This window comes from Protopterus annectens, chromosome 6.part0 (assembly GCF_019279795.1).
Source record: "Protopterus annectens isolate FY-2018-M chromosome 6.part0, PAN1.0, whole genome shotgun sequence".
NCBI classification, from domain to species: Eukaryota; Metazoa; Chordata; order Ceratodontiformes; family Protopteridae; genus Protopterus; species Protopterus annectens.
Window position 1 is genome coordinate 309,524,715 of NC_056737.1, and position 23,428 is coordinate 309,548,142.

General features: G+C 44.4%; 1 protein-coding gene across 1 annotated transcript in view; it reads left to right on the forward strand.

The window, feature by feature from the left end:
* The window catches only part of RTF1 (RTF1 homolog, Paf1/RNA polymerase II complex component), a 2,150,039-nt gene that overhangs the window by 1,314,142 nt on the left and 812,469 nt on the right, over nt 1–23,428 (forward strand). The window contains exon 14 of the mRNA XM_044074060.1: nt 20,638–20,695. Within this exon, the coding sequence (XP_043929995.1) occupies nt 20,638–20,695 (58 nt within the window). The remainder of the gene's footprint in view (nt 1–20,637; nt 20,696–23,428) is intronic.

The following is a 23,428-nucleotide window of genomic DNA, read 5'->3' on the forward strand; positions in this document are numbered from 1 at the left end:
GCAGAAGATACCTCTGAGATTTCTTGCAGGGACAGAGCATTATCAATTCTCAGCATTACCATTTGGCTTATCTACTGCGCCCAGAGTGTTCACGAAATGCCTGGCATCAGTAGTTGCAAACTGCAGACTCCAGGGGATTCAAATATACCCCTACCTGGACGACTGCCTGATACAAGCAGACAACAAGCAAACCTTGATAACAAACCTGGACTATGTCATTCAATTACTACAGGCCTTGGGATACACAGTCAACATTCAAAAATCAAGGCTACTGCCATCCCGACAGATTATTTTCCTGGGAGCCAAATTGGACACAAACACACAAATGGCCTTCCTCACAGAAGAAAAACAAGAGCAGTTACCAGACTACTTCAAAGGCCTAGCAAAGCTGTCCCAGCTGACTGCAAGGAAAATCCTGCAGGCCCTGGGGTTCATGGCATCCTGCATTCTTCTGATACTTTGGCAAGACTTCATATGAGAAAGCTGCAATGGTACTTAAAAAGCTTATGGTCACAACACAGCCAAAGCCTAGAGGACGTAATCCCACTTATTCCATGTCTGCAAAGAGAATTCTTGTGGTGGGCTCAAGCAAGTCAGTTAAACCAAGGCATGTCTTTCAACATACCTCAAGCAGGTCAAATCATTACAACAGACGCCTCAGATCATGGATGGGGGGCGCACATGGAGGACATATGCATCCAAGGGCAATGGAACCCAAGGGAATGGCATCTGCACATAAATCGAAAAGAGATGTTGGCAGTGATACGTGCAATCGAGACTTTTGAAAAATCACTTCAACAAGGACATTTGCTAATAAGGACAGACAACACCACGGTTATGTGGTATATAAACAAGCAGGGAGGCACTCATTCTTATCCCCTCTGCAGATTAGCAATGATTCTTTGGGAAAAGTCCCTGAGCCTGAAGATCCACTTACACTCCCAGTTTGTGCCAGGCAAGGACAATGTTCTGGCGGACAAGCTGAGCAGAAATTTCTGGGATCCACACGAATGGATGCTGCATCCTCACATTTTCTCCCAAATAACAAGGGCATGGGGAAGACCGGACATAGATCTCTTTGCTTCTCACCTGAACCATCACCTGGAAAAGTTTTGTACAAGAACTCACCATCCTCTAGCCTGGAAAACGGATGCTCTCTCCTTCAGCTGGAATTCCCTTACAATTTATGCATTCCCTCCTCTACCACTGCTGACCAAGGTGATGCTGAAGATCAAAGCAGAACGACCAACAGGCATTTTGATAGCTCCAGACTGGCCAAGGCAGCACTGGTACCCATTGCTGTTGAGCATAACTCGGACCAAGCCGTGGCCTCTGCCTCTATGACCTCTGCTTCTAACCCAGCACAATTACAGGACTGTTCATCAAAACCTGCAAACATTGCATCTGACAGCCTGGAGGTTACCATAACTTCTTCCGATATCTCTCTTTCCAAAGAAGTTCAAGAGATTCTACTGGAAGCACGCAGACCTTCCACCAGAAAGACCTATTCAGCCAAGTGGAAGAGATTCATCATCTGGAATGCCAACAAGGGTCAGGATGCAACAGTATTGAGCATACCTCAGATATTAGAATACTTGGCAGAATTGTTTCATACTGGTCTCTCATATTCTTCCATAAAGATCCACGCTTCAGCAATCTCAGCAAAATACAGTTGTGATCCACCTGCGTTCTCACATCCCTTGCTGAGACAGTTTCTAAGAGGGATAAACAATATCAAACCTCCCAGAAAACCACCAGTGCCTGCATGGGACCTCAATTTCGTCTTGGAAAAATTAACTCTTCCCCCTTTGGAACCAGCAGCATCTGCAGAAATGCAATTTCTCTCCTGGAAAACTGTTTTCCTATTGGCAGTAACATCAGCAAGAAGAGTCTCTGAGATACAGGCACTCATGGCAGTACCTCCCTTTCTCATTTTTCATCAGGACAGAGTCTCCCTAAGGACCAATCCTTCTTTCATGCCAAAAGTAATTTCCAGGGTGTCTCTAAATCAAGCCATTCACCTGCCTACTTTCTTCCCCAATCCTCAAAACAAGGGGGAAAAGCTGCTGCATACTTTGGACATACACAGACAACTCCGCTACTACTTGGACAGAACAAAGACCACCAGAAAGTCTGACCAACTGTTCGTAGCCTATGCTGCTGGAGTTCAAGGAAAAGCAATCTCCAAACAAACAATTTCAAAATGGATTGGACACTGCATCAGATTCTGCTATTCCTTTCATGGAAAAGGTGTGCCAGCCAATATTAGGCCACACTCCACCAGGGCTATAGCCACATCCACAGCTTTCCTAAGAGGAGTGGCTACAAAGGACATTCTAGAGGCTGCTACATGGAGCTCCGTGTGTACATTTACCAAGCACTACAACCTGCCTTTATACTCCATATCCCGAGCAGGCTTTGCTTCGGCAGTCCTGCAGGGCATTATAGCTACACCATCTCTTTATTAGTTCCAACCACCCCCAGCTTGGCTATGGTATTCAACCCATATGTTATGACTGCAGTTACATTCTTGAAGGACATAGTACAGTTTTGTACCTACCATAAATGTAGATGTCCGATAGATATGCAACTGCAGTCGGATTTTCCCTCCCTCCTACCCCTCTGCAACTTTCTTTTAGGGTCCACTACCCCTATTCCTATTAGCTGGGGGTACTTTTTATGGTGTATCTGTTTATTACTGTTGTGCATGTCTGGAATGGTTTATCCATTCACCAAATTTAGCCTTCCTTGGAGGGCACCTGGCATCTGGGGCAAGAAACACTGAAGAACATGGCGTTGCCAGAGGCCTTTATACTCCAGCCGTTGTGACGTCGGAGAGGAGGCGACTCCGGCCGACGCCGGACCCAGACTTTGGAATCCGGCCGACCGAGGGCTGCCTGAGGCAGGACAACCCATATGTTATGACTGCAGTTGCATATCTATCGGACATCTACATTTATGGTAGGTACAAAACTGTACTTTTCCTTTTGTGTGATTTAGGTAGTTTAGATAAAATTTAGTGTATACTAGTATTAGGTGTAAGAATAGTGTTTTTTTGATTAGGTTCTTGTGACAGGGTTGTTTTTTCCTGTCTAGTGTGTTGTGGTCTTTGTATGTTAGGATTAGTTAGGTTGGTTGTAAGTTAGTGTTGTTTAACTGTCTTTTCGGATGGGTAAATTATTTAAGAAATGTGTTTTGTGGGCATGTACTCCCTTCTCAGGATATTGGTTGTCTTGGGGGGCTGCTCATCTTCATTCCTCTTGTTCTGTTTGAGGGTTTTAGCACTTGAGCCATTAATATGAGGAGGGCCAGGTTGATGCTTGAGGAATGTTCTTAGTGTTTCACTGTTGCAGCCATTACATTTAGGTAATCTGCTGGCAGGTTGCCCTCAGTCGGCCTGATTAACAAAGTCTTGGGTCCTGTGTCAGTTGCTGTCCCTTCTTCCATGACGTCAGGTTGTCAGGGCTATAAAACATGCAGCCGACGCCATTACATTAGTCTTTCTTGCCACGTGGTGCCCGAAGCAGAAGCAGTTCGCAAGTGCTGGTCGGCCGACTCCTGAAATTTTCGTTTTCGAGTTTCAGATCCGAAGTCTTCAACTAAGAAGGTAAGTACCCCGTTGGGGAAACTTTTTCTTGCTCCTTTCCCATGTCAGTAAAAGTTAATCATTGCATTACTTGTGGGAAGCAAATACCTCATAAGGATTTCCATTTGTACTGTATTCCTTGCCTAGGCCCTGACCACGACATACCTTGCTGTCGGTTCTGTGCTTTATTTAATCAATGCACTATTAAACGTCGCTACATTTTTGCTTCTAAATATTTTGGCTCACTCTTTAATTATCCAGAAATGTCGGTTACCAATCTGACTACCGGAATACCTAAAAAAACGCAAAGAAAAAGACAGAGACATGCCGTTGAGGTCCAGAACTGCCGACGGTGCTTCTCCTAAGCCAGTCGCCAGTTCGCCGGTACTCAGAGAGGCGCTTTCGCAGCCCTTGATAGCCGCTAATTCTGATTCACAGGTCTCTACTGAGACCCATTCGGAGTCTGGTATGCCGCGAGCTGTTTCAACTATGGAACCTGCGGATGTCTCTACCTTGGATGGGTCCGGAGTCGCTGTGCAGGCACCGGCTTCTGAGGGTGTTTTCAGGCTTACAGATTTGTATATTAGACCGATGCCATCTTCAAAACTAAGGCCAAAATCTCGACCTATGTCTAAAAAAAGACACCTAGGCCACAAGTGCAGGCCCCTATGCCTAAGAACCAAATGATCAAAATGGCTGAAGATTTAATTACTCTGATCAGGGGTAGTCAACCCCCCCCCCCCCCTTCTAAGAGGTCTAGGCAAGATAATTGACTATGAATCCTCTGAACAGGACTCTATTTCTTCTGATTCTTCTAATGAACAGGAATTGTCTATACCTACTTATGAGGCCTCTGATGCAGAAGATTCCATTCCTTCTGAGGATTTTTCTTTTGGGGAAACTTTGCATACCTTAAGGGAACATTTCCACTGGGAAAGTCCAGATTTTTCTGAATCTAAAAAGAGACTTAGGGATTTTCTTCTTCTTCCTCAGCATAGGCCTTGGCTATACCTCCTGTTCTAGACATTGTTGATGATGTTTTTTCAGAATCTAGTATGGCTCCTGATTCTCTGCCTTTGGCTCCTTGTAAGCCAGACAGATACTACAGGGTTCCTGACTCCCACAAATTCCTTTTCAAAAATCCTGTTGCGGATCCTGAAACCATTTCTCAGGGTCCCAAGGGCATTAAGGCTTCTACTGCTAAAAATCCCACCCCTTCTGATAGAGATTCCAGGGCGTTGGATAGATGGGGTAAGAAGGTTTACACTTCTCAACCTTGGCAATCAGGGCTTTAAACTGTCAATTTCATATGCTTAAAATATCAACAGCATATCATGGGACTGCTTAAACAGAAAATGATGTAAATTTCTGACTGTGTGGAAAATAAAGATTTACAGGATCTATTGCATTGAGCTGAACAAGTTGGAAAACATACTTTGCAATGTGGTTTTGATTCTTTGGAGGCCTCTTGCAGGGCTGCTGTAACTGGGTCTGTGCTAAGAAAGCATGCTCGGCTCAAAGAGCAAACTCTGCCTGATCCTGTTAAAGCAAAATTGTTGGATGCTCCTTTACAACAGGACCGTCTTTTTGGTAGTAAGACTGAAGAAGTTATAAAAAAGATGGAAGATAAAGCTAAATCTATGCAAACTGTGAAAGATTTCTTACAAGTGCAACCTCCAAGATTTAGTAGGCACTGGCCTACTAAGAACTGGTCCTTTCCAGTTCCTTCGAGAGCCACTCAAGTCAAACCCAGACATTCCAAAGGCACCAGGTTTCAGTCCCAAGGGACTTTCATAATAAAAGTCATAATAAAACAATGGGGTGCATCATCTTCCAAATCTGGAAACAAGACACCTCCTTATGGTAAGCAGTCTCAATGACTTCCCTTTACACTTACCAAGCACTTGCCTTTTAGCCGCCCCTTTGGGGGGAAAACTGGCTCTTCATGCAAGAAAATGGCAACGTATAACCCAGGACAAATGGGTTTTAAATATAGTATCCCAGGGATACAGTTTCATTTCCACACGTTGCCAATTCCAAACGGATGGCCAGACCTGCCCCCAAATCAGTGGGCAGAAGCCCAGAAACAAGTACTTTCCCTCATGAACATTGAGGACTATTCAACTAGTACCAGAAGAGGAAAAGGGACAAGGTTTCTATTCAAGACTTTTCCTAGTACCCAGAAAAGACAAATCATGGCGTCCAATTCTGGACTTAACTACTCTAACCACCTTTCTGGACATTCCAAAATTCAAGATGCTGACTCTTCACCAGTTACTTCCTATGCTAGACAGACAAAGATGCCTGGTTGGCAACTCTAGATTTAAAAGAGGCTTACCTGCATATCCCAATCAGGGAATCTTGCAGAACATCCCTCCACTTCAAAGCAGGCTACTTGCATTACCAGTTCTCTGCACTGCCCTTTGGCTTATCTACTGCGCCCAGGGTCAAAGTGCCCGGCTCCAGTAATTGCATTTTGCAGGCAAATAAATATTCAAATATATCCATACCTGGACAGTTGTCTAATTCAGGCAGAAAACAAGGACATTCTTCTAAAACATCTGGCGTTTGTAAAAAGGGTTCTAACTTGTCTAGGGTACACTATAAACGAAAAGAAATCGCAACTGGTACGCTCTCAAAAAATTGCATTCCTGGGTGCAAGCTTGAATACAGCTGGCCAGATGTCTTTCCTTACACTAGAAAAGCAAATTCATTTGGTGATTTACTTCAAACAGGTGGCCACAAAAACCCTGCTATGTGCAAGACAAATTCTGCAAGCCTTGAGGTTCATGGCCTCCTGCATTCTTCAATTCCATATGCAAGACTGCATATGAGGAAACTTCAGTGGTACTTCAAAAGTTTATGAAGTCAACATTGTCACAGCCTGGAAACAATGATTCCTATCATACCTTGCCTGCAACTAGAGTTCCTTTGGTGGGCAGAGGCCTGCTACCAAAACAAGGGACTGTCATTCACACCACTCCCTACCGCCCAAACCCTAACTACAGACGTATCAGACTATGCTTGGGGGGGGGGGCTCATCTGGCAGGGAAGTGCATTCCGTGCAAATGGAGCCCAAAGCAAATGCATCTTCATAGGTAGTTACTAGGCTATCTGCCCTGAGACCTAAACAAGCCCAGCCAAAAATGTACCCTGGCTTTTGCCACCCAATAAAATTATTTTTTCCTGTGCCACTGTCGAGCAGAGTCACAGAGGTGATCCCCAGGGTGAATTTCCTATTTCCCATCCAATCATCAAGTTTTTTCTTGAAGAGTGCTAATGAGGAGCTTTGTTTGATATAGATAGGTAGTTTATTCCAGAGTATGGGAAGTCTCTGGGACAAGAAGCTATCCCTCCGGCATGTTCTGTTTATTGTTTTTGTAACTAGCTTTGGAGGATTTTATCAGGGATCGCAGCTTCTTACTGAGGCTGACCAGGGAGCTCCTCCACTCATGGGATTTTACTCTCTTTTACAACAGTTTCTTCCTTCTGTTGTACAGTTTGTTTATGGCAGGGGACCACCAGATTGGCGTCCTTTTTTTGGAGGATAGCATCTTGGTTCTGTTTGGGATAGCACGATCCATGCAATCATGCAAGTTCTTATAAAGTGCAATTGTGTAGGATTCAGTAGTCATAACTGTATTGTCCATCTGCATGGGTGTCATGAAGTTCACCACTTCTGTCTTAAAAAGCATGAAGTTGGCTTTGGAGAAATTTTTTACCATGGTTTCCTTAATGGCGGGTGGGGGCAGGATGTGGTTATCTAGGGTAATTAGCTTATGGTCAGATCGGACCAATGAGGCATTGACTTCAGGTGTGGAACACCAGTCACTCATGTTGGTAATGACTAGATCTAGGATATTGTTGCCCCTGGTGGGGGTGTGGATAAGTTGATCCAGGGCATTGGAGTTTATGAATTCCAGAAAACGTTCAGCGAAGGAGTTGGTACATGAGTAGTTTTCTCAGTTAATGGTGGGGTAGTTGAAATCACCCATTATTAGGGTGTTTGGTTGAACCCTAATATTTTCCAGTACATCAAGAAAAGAGGAGTGGGAATCCTGAGGCATGGTGGGTAATCTGTAGCAAGCTACAATTTGGATTGCAGTTTTGCCCAGAGTTAGTTGCACTTGGATAACCTTGGCTGCATTATGCTGAGCAACTAGCCTGGAGGTGTGGATATCCTTAATGAATATAGACACACCTCCACCTTTGGTGTTCCAGTCCAGGTTACATGGCTGAAAAGTGTGGTATGCGTTATAGCCTGGTAGTACAGGGGTGCTCTCTGGAGCCTTGAACCAGGTCTCAGTCACTGCACAGATATCGATGTTCTCCATTTTAAGGAGTACCTCGATTGAGTGCATATTGAGATTTAGACTTCTAACATTGAGGAGCATCACCCTCAGTTTTTGCTTGCCTGTTACGGTGGTGAATTTGTCATTTGAACCTTGCCTAAAAAAGGCACTATAGGGGCGGCAAGAACCTTAGCCAGTATCCGGAATCCCAGGGGTGACAGGTGCAGGCTATCTCTGGCAGAGCCTCATGGTCTGTCGATCATGTCATCCCAGGCAGACAGATACTGGATCCCTTTAGAATGGCACCAGAAGCTTAGCCAATTATTGAAGTCAATCATTTTGTCCTTGTACTGCGGCATCATTCTGGGTGATGGCAGAATGCTACTCAGGGCTAGGGTCATACCTGCCTGGGCTACAAGATCGGAGAGCTCTTCATGTCTCTTTTCATGTTGTCCAGGGAGGTGAGTCTCAGGTCGCTCACACCAACATGGACAATGACAGAGTCATATTTGTACTTGTGGAGTGACCTGAATGCGTGGGTTATGTGGCGGATCCTGGCACCCGACAGGCAGCTGACAGTAACTTTTTCCTTGTTTAGCCTGGTGAGTGGGACATCAGTGTGCCTGACTATAGAGTCACCTATGACTGACTAGTGTGTTGGGTACGTAGTTTTGCCTTATTGGCTGTGGTTGAGTGGCACACTGAGTCTGTGGGCTATGTGTCATTTGGGTTGTGTTGGGGGATGGAGGTTGCTTGCGTTTCTACTTTGGAGGTCTCTGTTGCTTAGACAGATTATTATTGAGAGCCTCTGCAATTGTTTTTGTGTTTCTATGTGTGGATTTTGGTGGTGTAGATTTTGTGAGACTGTGTGATGAGTGTGGTGTGGTGCAAGTGTTTACCTTCTCCTCTTGACTGTCAAGTTCAGTCTTGATTGGAGAGAGCTTTACCTCCAGTTTGGCTAGATAAGTGCATCTCTCACGGATTGTAGTGTTGGATGGTAGGAGGAGAGGGTTGTCTTTGTACATGAGGCAATTTCTGCATTACCCCGAGATGCCCAAATTCATCAGATAGACAGGAGAGAACACTAGGAGCTGACCCTTGGACATGCCTGAATAAAAAAAAAAACTATTTTCCACTCTAAGTGAGGAAAGTGAGTACAAGAGCTGATGTCCTTCAAGGATGCATCTGCAGTCATAACATATGGGTTGTCCTGCCTCAGGCAGCCCTTCGGTCGGCCGGATTCCAAAGTCTGGGTCTGGCCTCGGCTGATGTCGCACTTTCCACGATGTCAGAGCGTCTGGGGTATAAAAGCATCAGCTGACGCCATCTTCCCCAGTCTTTCTTGCCGCGCGGTGCCCGAAGCAGAAGCAGTTCGCAAGTGCCGGTCGGCCAGCTCCTTTGATTCAGCTACCGAAGACTTCGAAAAAGCTAAGTACCCCGTTGGGGACTCTTTCTTGCCTCAGCCGATGTCAGATAAAGTGAATAATTGTTTAACTTGTGGGAAACAAATACCTCATAAGGATTTCCACTCTTACTGCCTCCCTTGCTTAGGCCCGGACCACGACGTCTTGGCCTGCTTTGCCTGTGCTTCCTTCAACCGACGAACGCTTAGGCGTCGGTCGGAGTTTGCAGAGGAATATTTTGGGGCTAACTTTGCGTATATAATGCCGTCGGAGACTCCGACTTCCCATGTAGTCAAAAAACGGAAGGACAAGGACCGACCCTCGCGGCCCGCGGTTTCGGCTGAAACCAAGGTCAGGCCTACCGCGAGTGTCTCGGTTTCGGCTGAAACAGAGTCCTCTGTACTTCTGTTGCCGAAACCTTACAACCGACTTCCTCGGCCCCGGAGGCTCCGGCCGAGTCGGTTACTGAACTACCTACGGAAACCGGTGTCCAGGACATGTCCGACACCATTCCTTTAGACAAGTCCACCCCTGCACGTGGTGCAGCCAGACCCCCTGCATCCATGTCCATTAAGGCCTTCTCTAGGGCTAAAGCTGCCAAGCTTGCCAAAGATTTGCCTCCCAAGTCTATCTCTCAGAGGCCTTCTACCAGCACTCAAATTCTCAGCCTAGCAGAGGATCTAATCTCCTTAATTAGAGGTTCTCAACCTCACCCGGACAGGGGCTCTCTTCCACCTCCAGACAAAAGGCCCAGGGTTGAGCCCTCTGACCCCCACTCTTCAGATGAGTCTACGGATGAATCTGTGTTGTCAGAGCACCAGCAGGAGGCTTATTCGGCCTACGAGGATTCTGATGCTGAAGAATCTATTCCTTCGGCCTCCCCTCCTGAAGAGTTTTCATTTGGTGAGACACTGCATTCTATGAGAGAACATTTCCAATGGCAGGGCCAGGAATTTTCTGATTCCAGAAAAAGATTAAGGACCTTTTTTGCATTTACCTCAGCATAGGCCTTTGGCTATACCTCCTGTTTTGAATGTTATTGATGATGTGTACTCTGATGCTAGTACAGCCCCTGATTCTCTCCCTCCGGCTCCTGCCAAACCTGATAGGTACTACAGGGTCCCAGATTCTCATTTTCACCTGTACAAGGCCCACACTGCAGACCCAGAAACCATTTCACAGGGCCCAAAAGGGGTTGCAGCTGCCACTGCTAAAAATCCTTTACCTTCTGAAAGGGAATCTAGAGCTTTAGAGCGATGGGGAAAGAAAGTTTATACTTCTGCAACTCTTTCTATGAGGGCATTAAATTGTCAATTCCATATGATTCAGTACCAAGAGTATTTGTTAGATGAATTGTATAAGAAGCTTTCCTCCTCTGAGCCCCTTGACCGTAAATCTCTTTAGGATCTGGTACATAACTCACAGCAGGTTCACAACCATTTTTTGCAATGTGGTTATGATGCACTGGAAGCTTCATGTAGGTCAGCAATGACTGGGGCTGTTATACGAAGGCATGCCTGGTTGAAGGAACAATCTGTACCGGACCATGTTAAAGCTAAGCTCCTGGATGCTCCAATGGATAAACAAAAATTATTTGGTTCCACGGTCCAGGAGGTCTTAAAGAAGTTTGAAGAAAAGGCAAAATCTGTGCAAACAGTCAAGGGCTTTCTGCAGGTACAACCACCGAGATTCAGCAGAAATTTGCCTACTAAGAATTGGTCCTTTCCGGACTCAGACATATCACAGAGAGGCAGGAACAGGCGTACCAGAGGTAGAGGGCAAGCTAGAGGCCACTACAGAGGACGTCAGTGGCAACCACCCAGCCAGAGAGGTACTGCAGGAACAGCAACAACAACTGCTACACCAGGACAAACACAATGACTTATTTTTGACTCCGCCAACCAGGGCTCAATTAGAAGCACCATTGGGCGGAAAACTTTCTTTATTTTCAGAAAATTGGCATTACATTACAAGGGACTCATGGACACTGCAAATAATAAACAAAGGATACAGGTTCCATTTCCACACATTGCCAAAAAGAAGAGGAATGCCAGACCTGCCACCAAGTCAGAGGGCAGAGGCTTTGAAACAAATCAGCAAATTACTGGAAATGAAAGCCATAGAGAAGGTTCCTCTCTCAGAACAAGGCCAAGGTTTCTATTCAAGGTTATTCCTTGTTCCAAGGAAAGAAAATCAATGGAGGCCTATTCTAGATCTGTCCGCACTGAACACTTACCTCATTGTGCCGAAATTCAAGATGCTGACCCTACAGCAGCTTCTTCCCATGCTGGACAAGGAGTCTTGGCTGGTGACTCTAGATCTCAAGGAGGCATACCTGCATGTCCCCATTCGACAAAGTTGCAGAAGACACCTCAGATTTCTTGCAGGATCAGAGCATTATCAATTCTCAGCATTGCCCTTTGGCTTATCTACTGCACCCAGAGTATTCACGAAATGCCTGGCATCGGTAATTGCACACTGCAGACTTCAGGGGATTCAAATCTACCCATATCTGGACGACTGCTTGATACAAGCGGACAGCAAGACAAATTTGTTAAAGGACTTGGACTATGCCATCCAGCTATTACAGGCCTTGGGATACACAGTCAACATCCAAAAATCAAGACTTGTACCATCCCAAAGGATAACCTTTTTGGGTGCAGATCTAGATACAACCACCCAGATGGCCTTTCTCACAGAAGAAAAACAGAAACAACTTTCAGATTACTTCAAAAATCTGACAAGACAAACTCAGCTAACTGCAAGGAAGATCCTGCAGGCCCTGGGTTTCATGGCATCCTGCATAATACTAATTCCACAAGCCAGGCTACATATGAGAAGATTGCAATGGTACCTAAGGAGTGTATGGACTCAGCATAGTCACAACTTAGAAACTCTGATGCCAATCATACCTTGCCTTCAAAAGGAATTCCTGTGGTGGGCTCAAGCCTGCCAGATCAACAGAGGGTTGCCTTTCTTCAAACCAAAAGCAAGCCAAACCATCACCACGGACGCTTCAGACCGAGGTTGGGGAGCGCACATGGAGGACAGATATATCCAAGGGCTGTGGTCTCAAGGACAGCTGCAAATGCACATAAACCAAAAGGAAATGCTGGCAGTGATACATGCAATCGAGGCTTTCAAGCCTTTCCTTCAACAGGGTCACCTGCTAATAAGGACAGACAACACCACAGTTATGTGGTACATAAACAAGCAAGGAGGCACGCACTCTGTGCAGACTGGCTATGAATCTATGGGATCTTTGTTTGAAACACAATATACAACTGCAGGCCCAGTTCGTGCCAGGGAAAGACAATATTCAGTGTGTAGCAATGTTAGACCAAACAGTTTAAAAAATGCAATTAAATTAAAAATGACTAAAAACAAGTGCAGAAGGAGTCTATTATGTAGAATGAGGTAAAGAGATGGGACTGGGAAGAGTGTCCAGATCAACTCTACAGTGGGGGCGGGCAACTGCAAAAGCCTCCAAATTTAAACAAGAAGACAGGAATAGGGAGGGTGGTTATGGGAAAACCAACACATTCAGCAGAGATCTGAGAAACTATAAAATGAAGCAAAAATAACACTGCACAACTCTGAAGTCAGCCAGCAACAATATAAAATTAGTCAAACAATTACCAGTACACAACTCTGAAGTGCCAGAAAAATATACTCAGCTCTGTATATCTCCAGATAGTCTGAAGAGCACTCTGATATCATTGCTGGAGCCTTCCTGTGTCCTGACAATCAAAAAAAAATGCTAGCTGTACAGAATGCATTGACAACCTTCAAGGACTACCTTCATCCAGGACAATTACTGATAAAGACGGACAACACCACGATTATGTGGTACATAAACAAGCAGTGGGGTACACACTCCTACCCCATTTGCAGACTAGCCATGGCATTGTGGAACATGGCCTTGACTTACCAAGTACAACTACAAGCTCACTTCCTGCCAGGAAAGCTGAATACTCTGGCAGACGAACTAAGCAAAAATCTCATGGACCAACAGGAATGGAAACTGAAACCACGGATTTTCAACATGTTGACACGCAAATGGGGGAGCCCAGACATAGATCCTTTTGCCTCACCAACTATCAGTTGGACAAATTTTGCACAAGAACTCATCACAAAAAAGCCTGGAAAGTGGATGCTCTGTCCTTCAGCTGGAAAAACGTATCAGTCCATGCCTTTTCCCCCCTCTGCCTCTGCTCTCCAAACTTCTACTGAAAGTCAAACAGGACAAACCAAAAATGAATTTGATTGCTCCAGACTGGCCTCGCCAATACTGGTACCCACTTCTGCGCAGTATGTCACACCTACCACCATGGCACCTGCCCTCAGACACCTTACTTACTGTCTCAGCAGAAAACCAAACTCTGCACACTCCGCTCCAAACTTTGAATCTTGCAGCGTGGGTAATCACCTAAATTCACCCTTAGCATCCTTTGGCAAACCTGTGATGGATGTCATTTGACAAATGGAAAAGATTCTGTGCCAGGAATCAATCTCAAGGGATAAGCGCAGCAGTGCCCAACATTCCTCAAATTTTGCAATACTTAACTGAGATATGCTTCACAAGGGCCTGTCCTTTTCTTCCATAAAAATCCATGCCTCAGCCATTTCAGCTCATTACAACACAGAACCTCCCCTCACCCTCTGCTAAAGCAGTTGTCTCAGAGGGGCCAAAACCTTAAGACCACCCAGGAGAGCTCCAACCCCTGCCTGGGACCTCAATTTTCACTCTCCCTCCTTTCGAGCCAGCTGCTACTGCAGACTTAAAATTTTTCTCCTGGAAAACAGCTTTCCTTTTAGCAGTCACTTCAGCTAGAAGGATTTCCAAATTACAGGCTTTTATGGCAGTGGAGCCTTTCATCATTTTTCATGCGGACAGGGAGGGTATCTCTCAGGACCAATCCGTCCTTCATGCCTAAGGTGGTATCCAGTGTGGCTCTTAATCAGACCATTCATTTACCAACTTTCTTTCCCAATCCGCAGAACAAGGGGGAGCTTATTCTGCATTCATTGGATGTACACACAACTTAGATTTTACTTAAACAGGACAAAATCTCAAAGAAAATCTGAACAACTGCTGGTGGCATTTGCTGCAGGGGCAGAGAGAAAGGCTATTTCAAAGCAAACCATTTCCAAATGGATAAGCCATTGTATTTGTTTCTGCTATAAGCACCATGGAAAAACTATCCCCCAGGGGATCAGATCCCATTCCACCAGGGCTGCATCTACTTCAACAGCCATTCTCAGAAGTGTTCCTACCAGGGACATTCTAGAATTTGCTACCTGGAGCTCAGTTCATACTTTCACCAAACATTACCATTTACCACTTTTCTCTAAATCCAGAGCTGACTTTGCCACTGCTGTTCTGCAGGGCCTTATAGCTGTTCCTAATGCTGTATAATTCCCTCCACCCAACCATAGCTTTGGGAATCTACCCAAATGTAATGACTGCAACAGTGAAACACTAAGAACATAGTACAGTTGTGTACACTTACCATAAATGTAGATGTTAGAGTGTATTCACTGTTGCAGTCCTGGTTACTGTCCCTCCAGCCCCCTATTTGTCTCTGGCTACACCTCTACTTTCTTTCAGTATGCTTAAAAGCCCTTTTGGTGTATTTGCTTTTGGTTGGAGGTATATTTTTTGTGTGTTTAATTTTATTTGCTCCCCATTTTGGGGGCACCTGACATCTGGGGCAAGAAAAACTAATGTAATGACATCGGCTGCATGTTTTATACCCCTGATAACCTGATGTCATGGAAGAAGGGACAGCAACCGACGCAGGACCCAAGACTTTGTTTATCAGGTCGACTGATGGCAACCTGCCAGCAGATTGCCCAAATGTAATGGCTGCAACAGTGAATACATTCGAACATCTACATTTATGGTAAGTGTACACAACTGTACTTTTCCTCCCTTCGGTTGTCTCTTCAGCATCCTCTAGTAAATGAGATAAACCCTTCAGTTGACTCTTCAGCATCCTGTAGTAAATGAGATAAGTTGGATTGGGGTCATAAAGGGCTCCAAGGACCCCAAAGTGTCCAGTGGGGACTATAAGAGGTCAGTTCCCTCTTCCAGTTCTGGTCTGCTGAGTCCGAAGGTCCCAAGACCCTCTGATCCCCCAGCAGCTTCAACTCCACTGTCAGCTTTGGCATCTCGGAGCTGATCACCTTTAGGGCCAGTACCTCCAGAGACAATCTCCTTCGATTCCCTCACCTCGGGAGTCGAGGTTCTCTGGCTCCCTCACCTTGGGAGCTGAGGTTCTCCGGCTCCCTCACCTTGGGAGCCGAGGTTCTCCGGCTCCCTCACCTTGGGAGCTGAGGTTCTCCGGCTCCCTCACCTTGGGAGCCGAGGTTCTCTGGCTCCCTCACCTTGGGAGCCGAGGTTCTCTGGCTCCCTCACCTCGGTAGCCAATCCCCTGTGTTTCTGGTTGCGGGCAGAGCTCCATCCCTTGCCATTAGTGTGCCAAGTTCCTTTCTGACAAAAGGGGTCCCTTTGAGATGGGCCTTTTCTCCCTTCTCCATAGGAGTTTTTGCTGAAGTCCTCCCCATCTTCCCCTTGGATCCGAGCATCCCTGTCCCGGGTCCACAAGTAGTAGCTGTTATCCAGTCAGTAATCTTCCAAACCTTCCTTGATTGCTTTGTTGTCTTGGTCATCCCAATCTTTGGAAAGCTTGAAGTAATTCCTCATTCTTTTGGCTCTGGGCCCTTGTCTCAAAGCTATTCCCTGGCTTCCTGCCTTTGGCCATATGGATCAGAGGTCATCAGAGCCATTTGTTTTTCATTCTTTAGAATCGGATCAGATGGCCTGGCTGATTTTAACTCCGATCCCTACCTTTGTTTCCTTGATTCTGTTGGTGTCTGAGCTGGGTGGACCTTGAATCCAGTGGGTCAAGGCAGTGGTCATCTGGTCAGGTTCAAAGGTTCCTGTTTCTAGGTCATCCTTCCCTCTCAGGACTCTGTCCTTGATAGTTTGGCTATGGTCTCTGCATCGAGACATGGTTGAGTGGCTCCAGATTCTGATGCGATCCTGGGGTCTTTGGATCTTAGGTCTGCTGGTTTTAGTCTGTCTGCTTCTGCCTCTCCTTTCAAAGTATTTGAAATGATGCTGTTCCATCAGGTGAGAGAGAGAATGTGATCAAGTACAAATGGTATCCCTCCCACTTCCACGTTTGTGCCTGTGACCACTACTCCACTTTCTCTGGGACTGTTCGCTTAGGGTGGTCTCCACTCCGCTCTTTCTGTAGGGCTCCCAGTCTCGTCTCTCCTCCCTTCCCAGAGTCTCCATGGTGAGACATTTCAGGTAAGAAGCACAAGAGGAAGCACCTGGACTCACCTGAAGAGTCCCTCACTGAGAATGTAGATCTCAAGGAAGGATTAGGGGTCTGCCAAATCTCCCCAGAAAGACTCCTCCTTTGGCAGTTTTTTGGAACTCCTTTACCAGCATGGGGTTGGACTGCTGAAGCCCCTTCTCCAGAGGAGTTGGTATTTTAGGAGGCCTTTGGAGTTTTCCCATCCACATCCTAGGTGGTGCCCCCTTTAGATGCACTTATTGACTTGGTGTCCCTAAGGGAGTGGAAGGAGCACGATACAGTGGAACCAATCCCAGATAGACTGACAAGATTCTCGCCCCTCCCAAAGATTGACAACACTGGAGTAAAGGTCCTGCCATGGATGCAGTCACAGTGACAGTGGCCATAAAAAAGGACATTTTGGAGGAAAGTTCTTGGGTCCATCTCAGAATAGAGAATCCTGGACATTAGACAGCTTAGGGAAGAGTGTCTATCCTTCAGCCAGATTTACTCTGTGGGCGCTAATATATCTAGCTCACTTGATCAGACTTAGCAGGACATTGCATCAGAAGTGCCTAGTGGTTAAGACACAGCATACTGCGAAGACTCTGCTGTCCACCATGCAATCCATTGCTAACTTGTCCATGCATCTGCTATCCAAATACATCTGATGGCATGTCCTGAGTGGCTGGCACCAGCATTGCCACACTTGGTTATGGTTGTATGGCTTTGTGAACTGCTTCAAGGTGTCCTTCAATGCTCCATTTGATGGCTGATACCTTTTCGGGCTGAAAGTTAAGGATACTTTATCAAGAAGCGAGCAAGATGGAAAGACAGTGCTGTTGAAGTTGATTTTGCTACCCTTGAATGACCTTCTCTCAGTACCAGAAGGGAGGAAGATCTATGTCTTTTAAGAAATCACACCTGTCCTTTCGAGAAGCTTTTGGGTATCCCCCAACCACAATGGACACTACACTTGCCGCAGGGGCAGTGCACAGAACCAAGACTTCTAGGAGTTTTCTCTGGTAGGTCCTTTCAACAGTCCTAAAGCGTTGCCGGACTGTCTTGCGCTGGAGGCAGTTGGGGTATCAGCTGGCTGTACACCATCAAGATTGGGAGACCATCACCTGTGAAGCATGGATGTTAGGAGTCCTATCTAGAGGCTGTTCATTTCAGGTTTTTGCAAATTCCAAATGTAAATCTCAAAAGGCTTCAAGACATGCCAGCCCATCAGAGAAGAGCGGCAGCTATTGAAATTCAGAAGCTGCTAGCAAATCGAGTCATCGAGGAGGTCCCACCAGACCAACGAGGATCAGGGGTTTGTTCAGGGTTCTTTTTTGTTCCCAAAGAAAAACAACTTTAGGTCAATTTTGGCCTTGAGCAAGTTGAATCAGTTTGTGAAACAGGCCATGTTCTGGATGGTCACAGTGCAGATAATTCTGTCCGATTTTGTTGGAGGACAACTGGATGTGTTCGACTTGACCTGATGGATACTTATCACTAGATAAGGATTGCAGTGTGAGCCATTAAGTTTCTGCACTTCTGGCTAGGGACAGATCTTTGCCGTTTCAGAGCACTGTCATTTAGTCTTGCCACTACCCCTTGGGTGTTCACGAAGTGTATGGTAGTAGTAGCAGTCTTGCTTAGGTTGCAGGGGTTCCAGGTCTTTCCTTATCTGGACAATTGGCTCCTAACTGCCCCCATGAGGGCATCCTTAGGGCCAGGGACACCTTACTCCATCTCTACAGTTCCGTGGGGATCTCGGTCAGCCATCAAAAGTCCAGTCTTCATCTTGTTCAGACCCTAGAGTTTATAGGTTGTCACTTTGACACTATCTCCCGGATTGCAAAACTTCCACTGTCCAGATTATCGAATCTTTGGTGTATGGCAGATATCTTGCTTTCTTATTGAAGCCTCCAGCTTCTTTTCTCAAGCTGTTAATTGTCCTCCAGCTTGTCTTCTTCTCGGGCTATTGTCTTGATGTCCTTAGGCAATTGAGGTTTTATTTGGATAGTAAGCGTCCTTTAGAAAGTATATTTAGTTGTTTATTTCCTTTTCAGAGGTTCGACTGGGTGTGCTTGTGTCCTGTCTCTCCAAATGGCTATCTGATTGTATTTCCTTTGGGTATAGTTTGAAGGTGAAACCTTTGTGTCACAAACCCAAAGGTCAGAGCTACTAGAGCTATGGCACCTTCTACAGCCTTTTTCAAGTTGCTTTGGATAATATCTATGTGGCTGCTACTTGAGTTTGTCATCACAAGTTCATATCTCACGGCAAATTGGTTATTCATTTGAAGTCTAGAGCTTCCTTTGGTGCTACAGTATTGCACAGTATTTCTCTATGACCACTCTAGATGCTATTTGGCTGGGACTCTGTGCCACAGGTTGAACCCCAGACAGAAAATACAACCTCGAATATGAAAGTTATATACTCACTGTAACGGTAAGTCAATGTTCTGTTTCCATCTGGTTCTGCCTTCCCCCATCCCCTCCTGCCCCCACCATAATAGCAGACTTCTTGTTCATGAGATAATTAAGCCAGGGAGATTGCATATCCTCTCTTATTGGAGTCAATTGTCTCTGTTTTTCCCTTCTGGGTTCTGTATCCTGAATTTTGTAAGTGGAGGACGACCAGCTCGATCTTGGGGTAGTTTTGGTGGAGCAGTGGGTTGAGGATGGAGGAGGTGGAACCTGGCATGCTGAAGTCTTTGGAAAATGGACAGTTTCTGATCCATCAACCAAAAAGATGAACCAGATAGAAAAAGGCAACACGTTTCTGTCGTTATAGTAAGTACATACTTTTTTATGAGGAGAAACTTACTGTTTGTTCTCTATTAGAATTTTTAGGGGGGAAATTGGGTTTTCAAGTGTCAAAACAGAATTTGTAGGTAGCATTTGAATAGCCCTCTTTTGGAACATGAAAACATAACTAGACATAATTAACTGCACCTGCATCTGAGGGAAATGAAGAGTAAACTATGTATTTTTCTTTCAGGTCAGTTTAGGCAGAAGATGAAATAAGTTGCCCATTGATACACAAGTGTTTCCAAATTGACATTCCTTTAAAAGCAAGTTAGATCAGTTCTGTGGAGAAAAGGTGTATAGGACAATTAAAAATGTCTTTTGGCTTTGCCCGGTTAGGTGTCATCACAGAGGAACTCCGGTCTGCTAATTATTGGCAGTGGATTTTTACAGTGCCGAGTTGCCAGCCCGACGCCCAACCTTCAAAGAAGGCACAACCCATTCATGCTCGCACCTACCTGCATGTCTTTAATGTCACTCAACTGCGGGGAGGACATGCAGATTCCACACTGAAGGCGCTCCAGTCGAGAATTGAATGGGAGAACCTCTTGCTGTTTGGCGACAACGCTAACCATGTATAGGACATGGAATTTGGCTGCAGGTGATCTGGTGCGAGATCTTTTAACCATTAACAAACATTTTCTGGTAATTAACTGAATTATTGTCAGTGAGTGAAGCCAGGTATTAGAATTCCATACTTACTGCCCAGAAAAATGCATGTTGATATAAAATCCATTTTACACAAACTAGTATATTAAAAAATTGCCCCGATTTTTTTTTAAGTTTAGTCCCTAGGTTTTTTTTGTCTTGGTCCACAATTCTTGAGCAAAAAAATCAAGAGTTGTATCCAGGCATAACAATTTTAATTTGTAAACGTTATCCAGAAAAGTTTCATTTGTAGTACCTCAAGGGCCTTTCCCAAGATTAGGTGTTATGGTGAGTACATGGCTATGTTTAATTGTCTGTCAACAGCTTTGGCAGTTGCATTCACTGTACTTGTTTTCAGGGTTGTATTGTCAGACTCATCCAACATCTAGTATATCCATCTTTTTAGGGTGCCATTTTTGAGTGCTGCACAATTTTTGTATGCAGTCCCTCACTTCAGTTTATACTGTTTAAATCTTTTTTATAGTGTCTTAACTAAACAAATGTAGCTTTAGATTTGTTGAGCTAATGTTATATTTTTTCAGATGTGGACCTAGCTTAATGTTTTAACACTTTTCCTTATTTTCATCCCTTTTACAGTTACATAAATCAGAGGAATCGAACATGGAATATCCAAGAGTCTGAGAAGGTTCTTTTGGTAGGTGGCAAGTTATTTACTGCAACAAAATAGATTTAAATGGTCTGTAAATCTGCATGTACTTCAGGAAGTTGGCAGTACCATACATTCAGTGTTATGAATGCAGTATGCCTCAGTGGATTCTTTCCGATTATTTCTTTTAAAAATGTTTCTTACCAAACGAAAGGAAGTTTGGTTTGTCATCAGCTGTTATTGAAGTATATTTTTTGTTTTATTTATTTATTTATTTTACATTTGTTGACCGGGCTAGTCTAACTGGATACATGTCCATTTTCAATAGAGGCCCATGGAGAAAAGCTCCAGAAAAAACATATATATATATAAAAACATATAAAATATGACATTCAAAATTAGAAAAATGACATTAACAGATTTAGATCCTAAAGTTAACAATTTTCAAAAACAGTAGAAAAAGTCAAACATGACAAATAGTAGTCATGACTCGCAAGATTAGTAAAAAGGTAAGAAGGTTAGTCTATAGTGAGATGTATGAAACAGGATAATGGATAAATATATTATGGTTTTGAGAGTAACAGATGCTTTAAGGGTAGACAGTTAGTCAGGGTTGGTACAAGAACATAACCAGTGGTTAGTGAAGAAAAGTCTTAGGTTTGCTGTAAATAGTGAGAGAGAGGTCTGGGTAGTTAGGTCACGTGGTAATAGATTCCATATTTTACCAGCTGAGTTAGAGAATAGAGAGTCACCAGCTGAGTTTTTTGATAGGGTAGTGTGAATCAGCATTTTGTTAGAGGAGCGTAGATTCTTCAGGTTCTTATATGGCATTATGAGGGTGGAAAGAATTGGGATGTTATTGGGTTGATGTAGGGCTTTGTAAGCTATTATAAGTTGGTTAAATTGTAATTGGTGGGGGAGTTCAAGCCAACCTAGTTGTTTTAGGTTCTGACAGTGATGAGTCCTATATGGAGAGTTTTTGGCAAATCTGGCTATATTGTTATATAATTTAGAAAGTTTGTTGAGGTTGTTTTTCGAAAGATTGGTATGTGTGGAGGAAGCATATAATAGGGTAGAGATTAAGTGGGTTCTAGCTATTGTGGTTCTGGCTTCTAGAGTAAGGAAAGGTTTGATTCTATATAGGGATCCAAGTTTTCTGTTAATAGACTTTACTGTAGTATTCATGTGTGCGTCAAAATTTAGGTGGTTATCAATAGTAATTCCTAGGAGTTTGGTGGTGGGATCTGGAGAAATGAGGGTACCATTGCTGGATATGAGTGTGAAATGAAGAGGGGTAGGCAAGTGGGAGGGTGTGAAGAGCAGAAGTTTAGTTTTTTTTGGGTTAAGGAGAAGACAATGGTTAGAGAACCATTCTTCTATTGTGCTGAAAGCTTTTTGTGTGAGAGAATGAAGTTCGGTTTGGGATGAGCCTGAACAGATGATAGTAGAGTCATCTGCATATTGAATGCAAGTAGAGAGTGGAGTAGAAAGATGAAGGTCGTTTATGAAAATGGAAAACAGTAGAGGACCTAATATGGAGCCCTGGGGGACACCTAGGGAGGTGGGAAGGAGGTCTGAAAGATGGTTTTGCCAGAGAACTGCCTGTTGTCTATTTTCGAGGTAGGATGTAAACCAGTTCATAGCAGGAGTGTCAAGAGAGATGGACTTCAATAGGTGGAGGAGAAGTTGGTGATTAACCATGTCGAAGGCTTTTGATAGGTTAACAAAGAAAGCAGAGGTAAGGATATTTTTATTGCGATTCTTGTTGATAACAGTTAGTAAAGGATAACAAGGCTGTGGTGGAACTATGAAATGGTCGGAAACCATGCTGACAGTTAGCTAGGAGATTATGAAGGAGTAGGTGGTTTAGTAATTGTTTGTGGATACACTTCTCCATTATTTTAGCAAGAGGGGGAGAGTAGGGCTGTGGGGCAAAAGTTGGAGAACTCAATGGAGTTTCCACCTTTGTGAAGAGGAATAATGTATGAGATTTTCCAGATAGATGGTATAGTGCCTTCTTTTATGGTTCTATTGATTAATATGGAGATGGGGTAGGCAATAGCTTTGGCTCCTATTTGGAGGAATTCTGCTGGTAGTTTGTTAGCCGAGGGGGTAGTAGGTTGTAATTTTTGGAGTAGGGAGCAGATATAGGAAGTGGGTATAGGTTCCAGGTGGAATAATGGGGGAGGAGTGGAGTTAGGAATGTGGAGTTTAGAGGTGTCAGGGGTTAAATGGTTAGCTAGATTTAGTATAGAGGTAGTAAAGAAAGAGTTAGTCATTTGCTGTTTGTGTTGGGCAATCAGGGTTGGAGCCTAATGGATTAGGTGTGACTGTTTTGCCTGGGGACAGAAGTGTGTTAATAGTAGTCCAAAATTTTTGTGGTTGTTTAAGAGATGATTGTTGTAATTGGATGTAAAAGTTCTTTTTATCTTGTAGGATAGCTTTTTTGTTACGTTTCTTAGTTGTCTAAAGGTTTGGTGATCGGAACTATTCTTTGTGGAATGCCATTTTGCCCAAGATTTATTTCTGCTATGGATTAGTTTCCTAGTATGATTTGAGAGCCATGGAGCTGGTTTGGTTTTGATTCTTATAGAGCGAATTGGGGCATGATGGTCCAGGATTGCTAGGAAAGTGTTATTGAAGTGATTAACTGCTTCATTTATAGGGAGAGATTTAAGAGGTGACCAGTTACACTGCTTAAGTTCGGTTTGGAACAGATTGGGGTCAAAATGTTTTTTGGATCGGGTCGTTCTAATGGTAATTGGGATAGTAAGGTTTGTT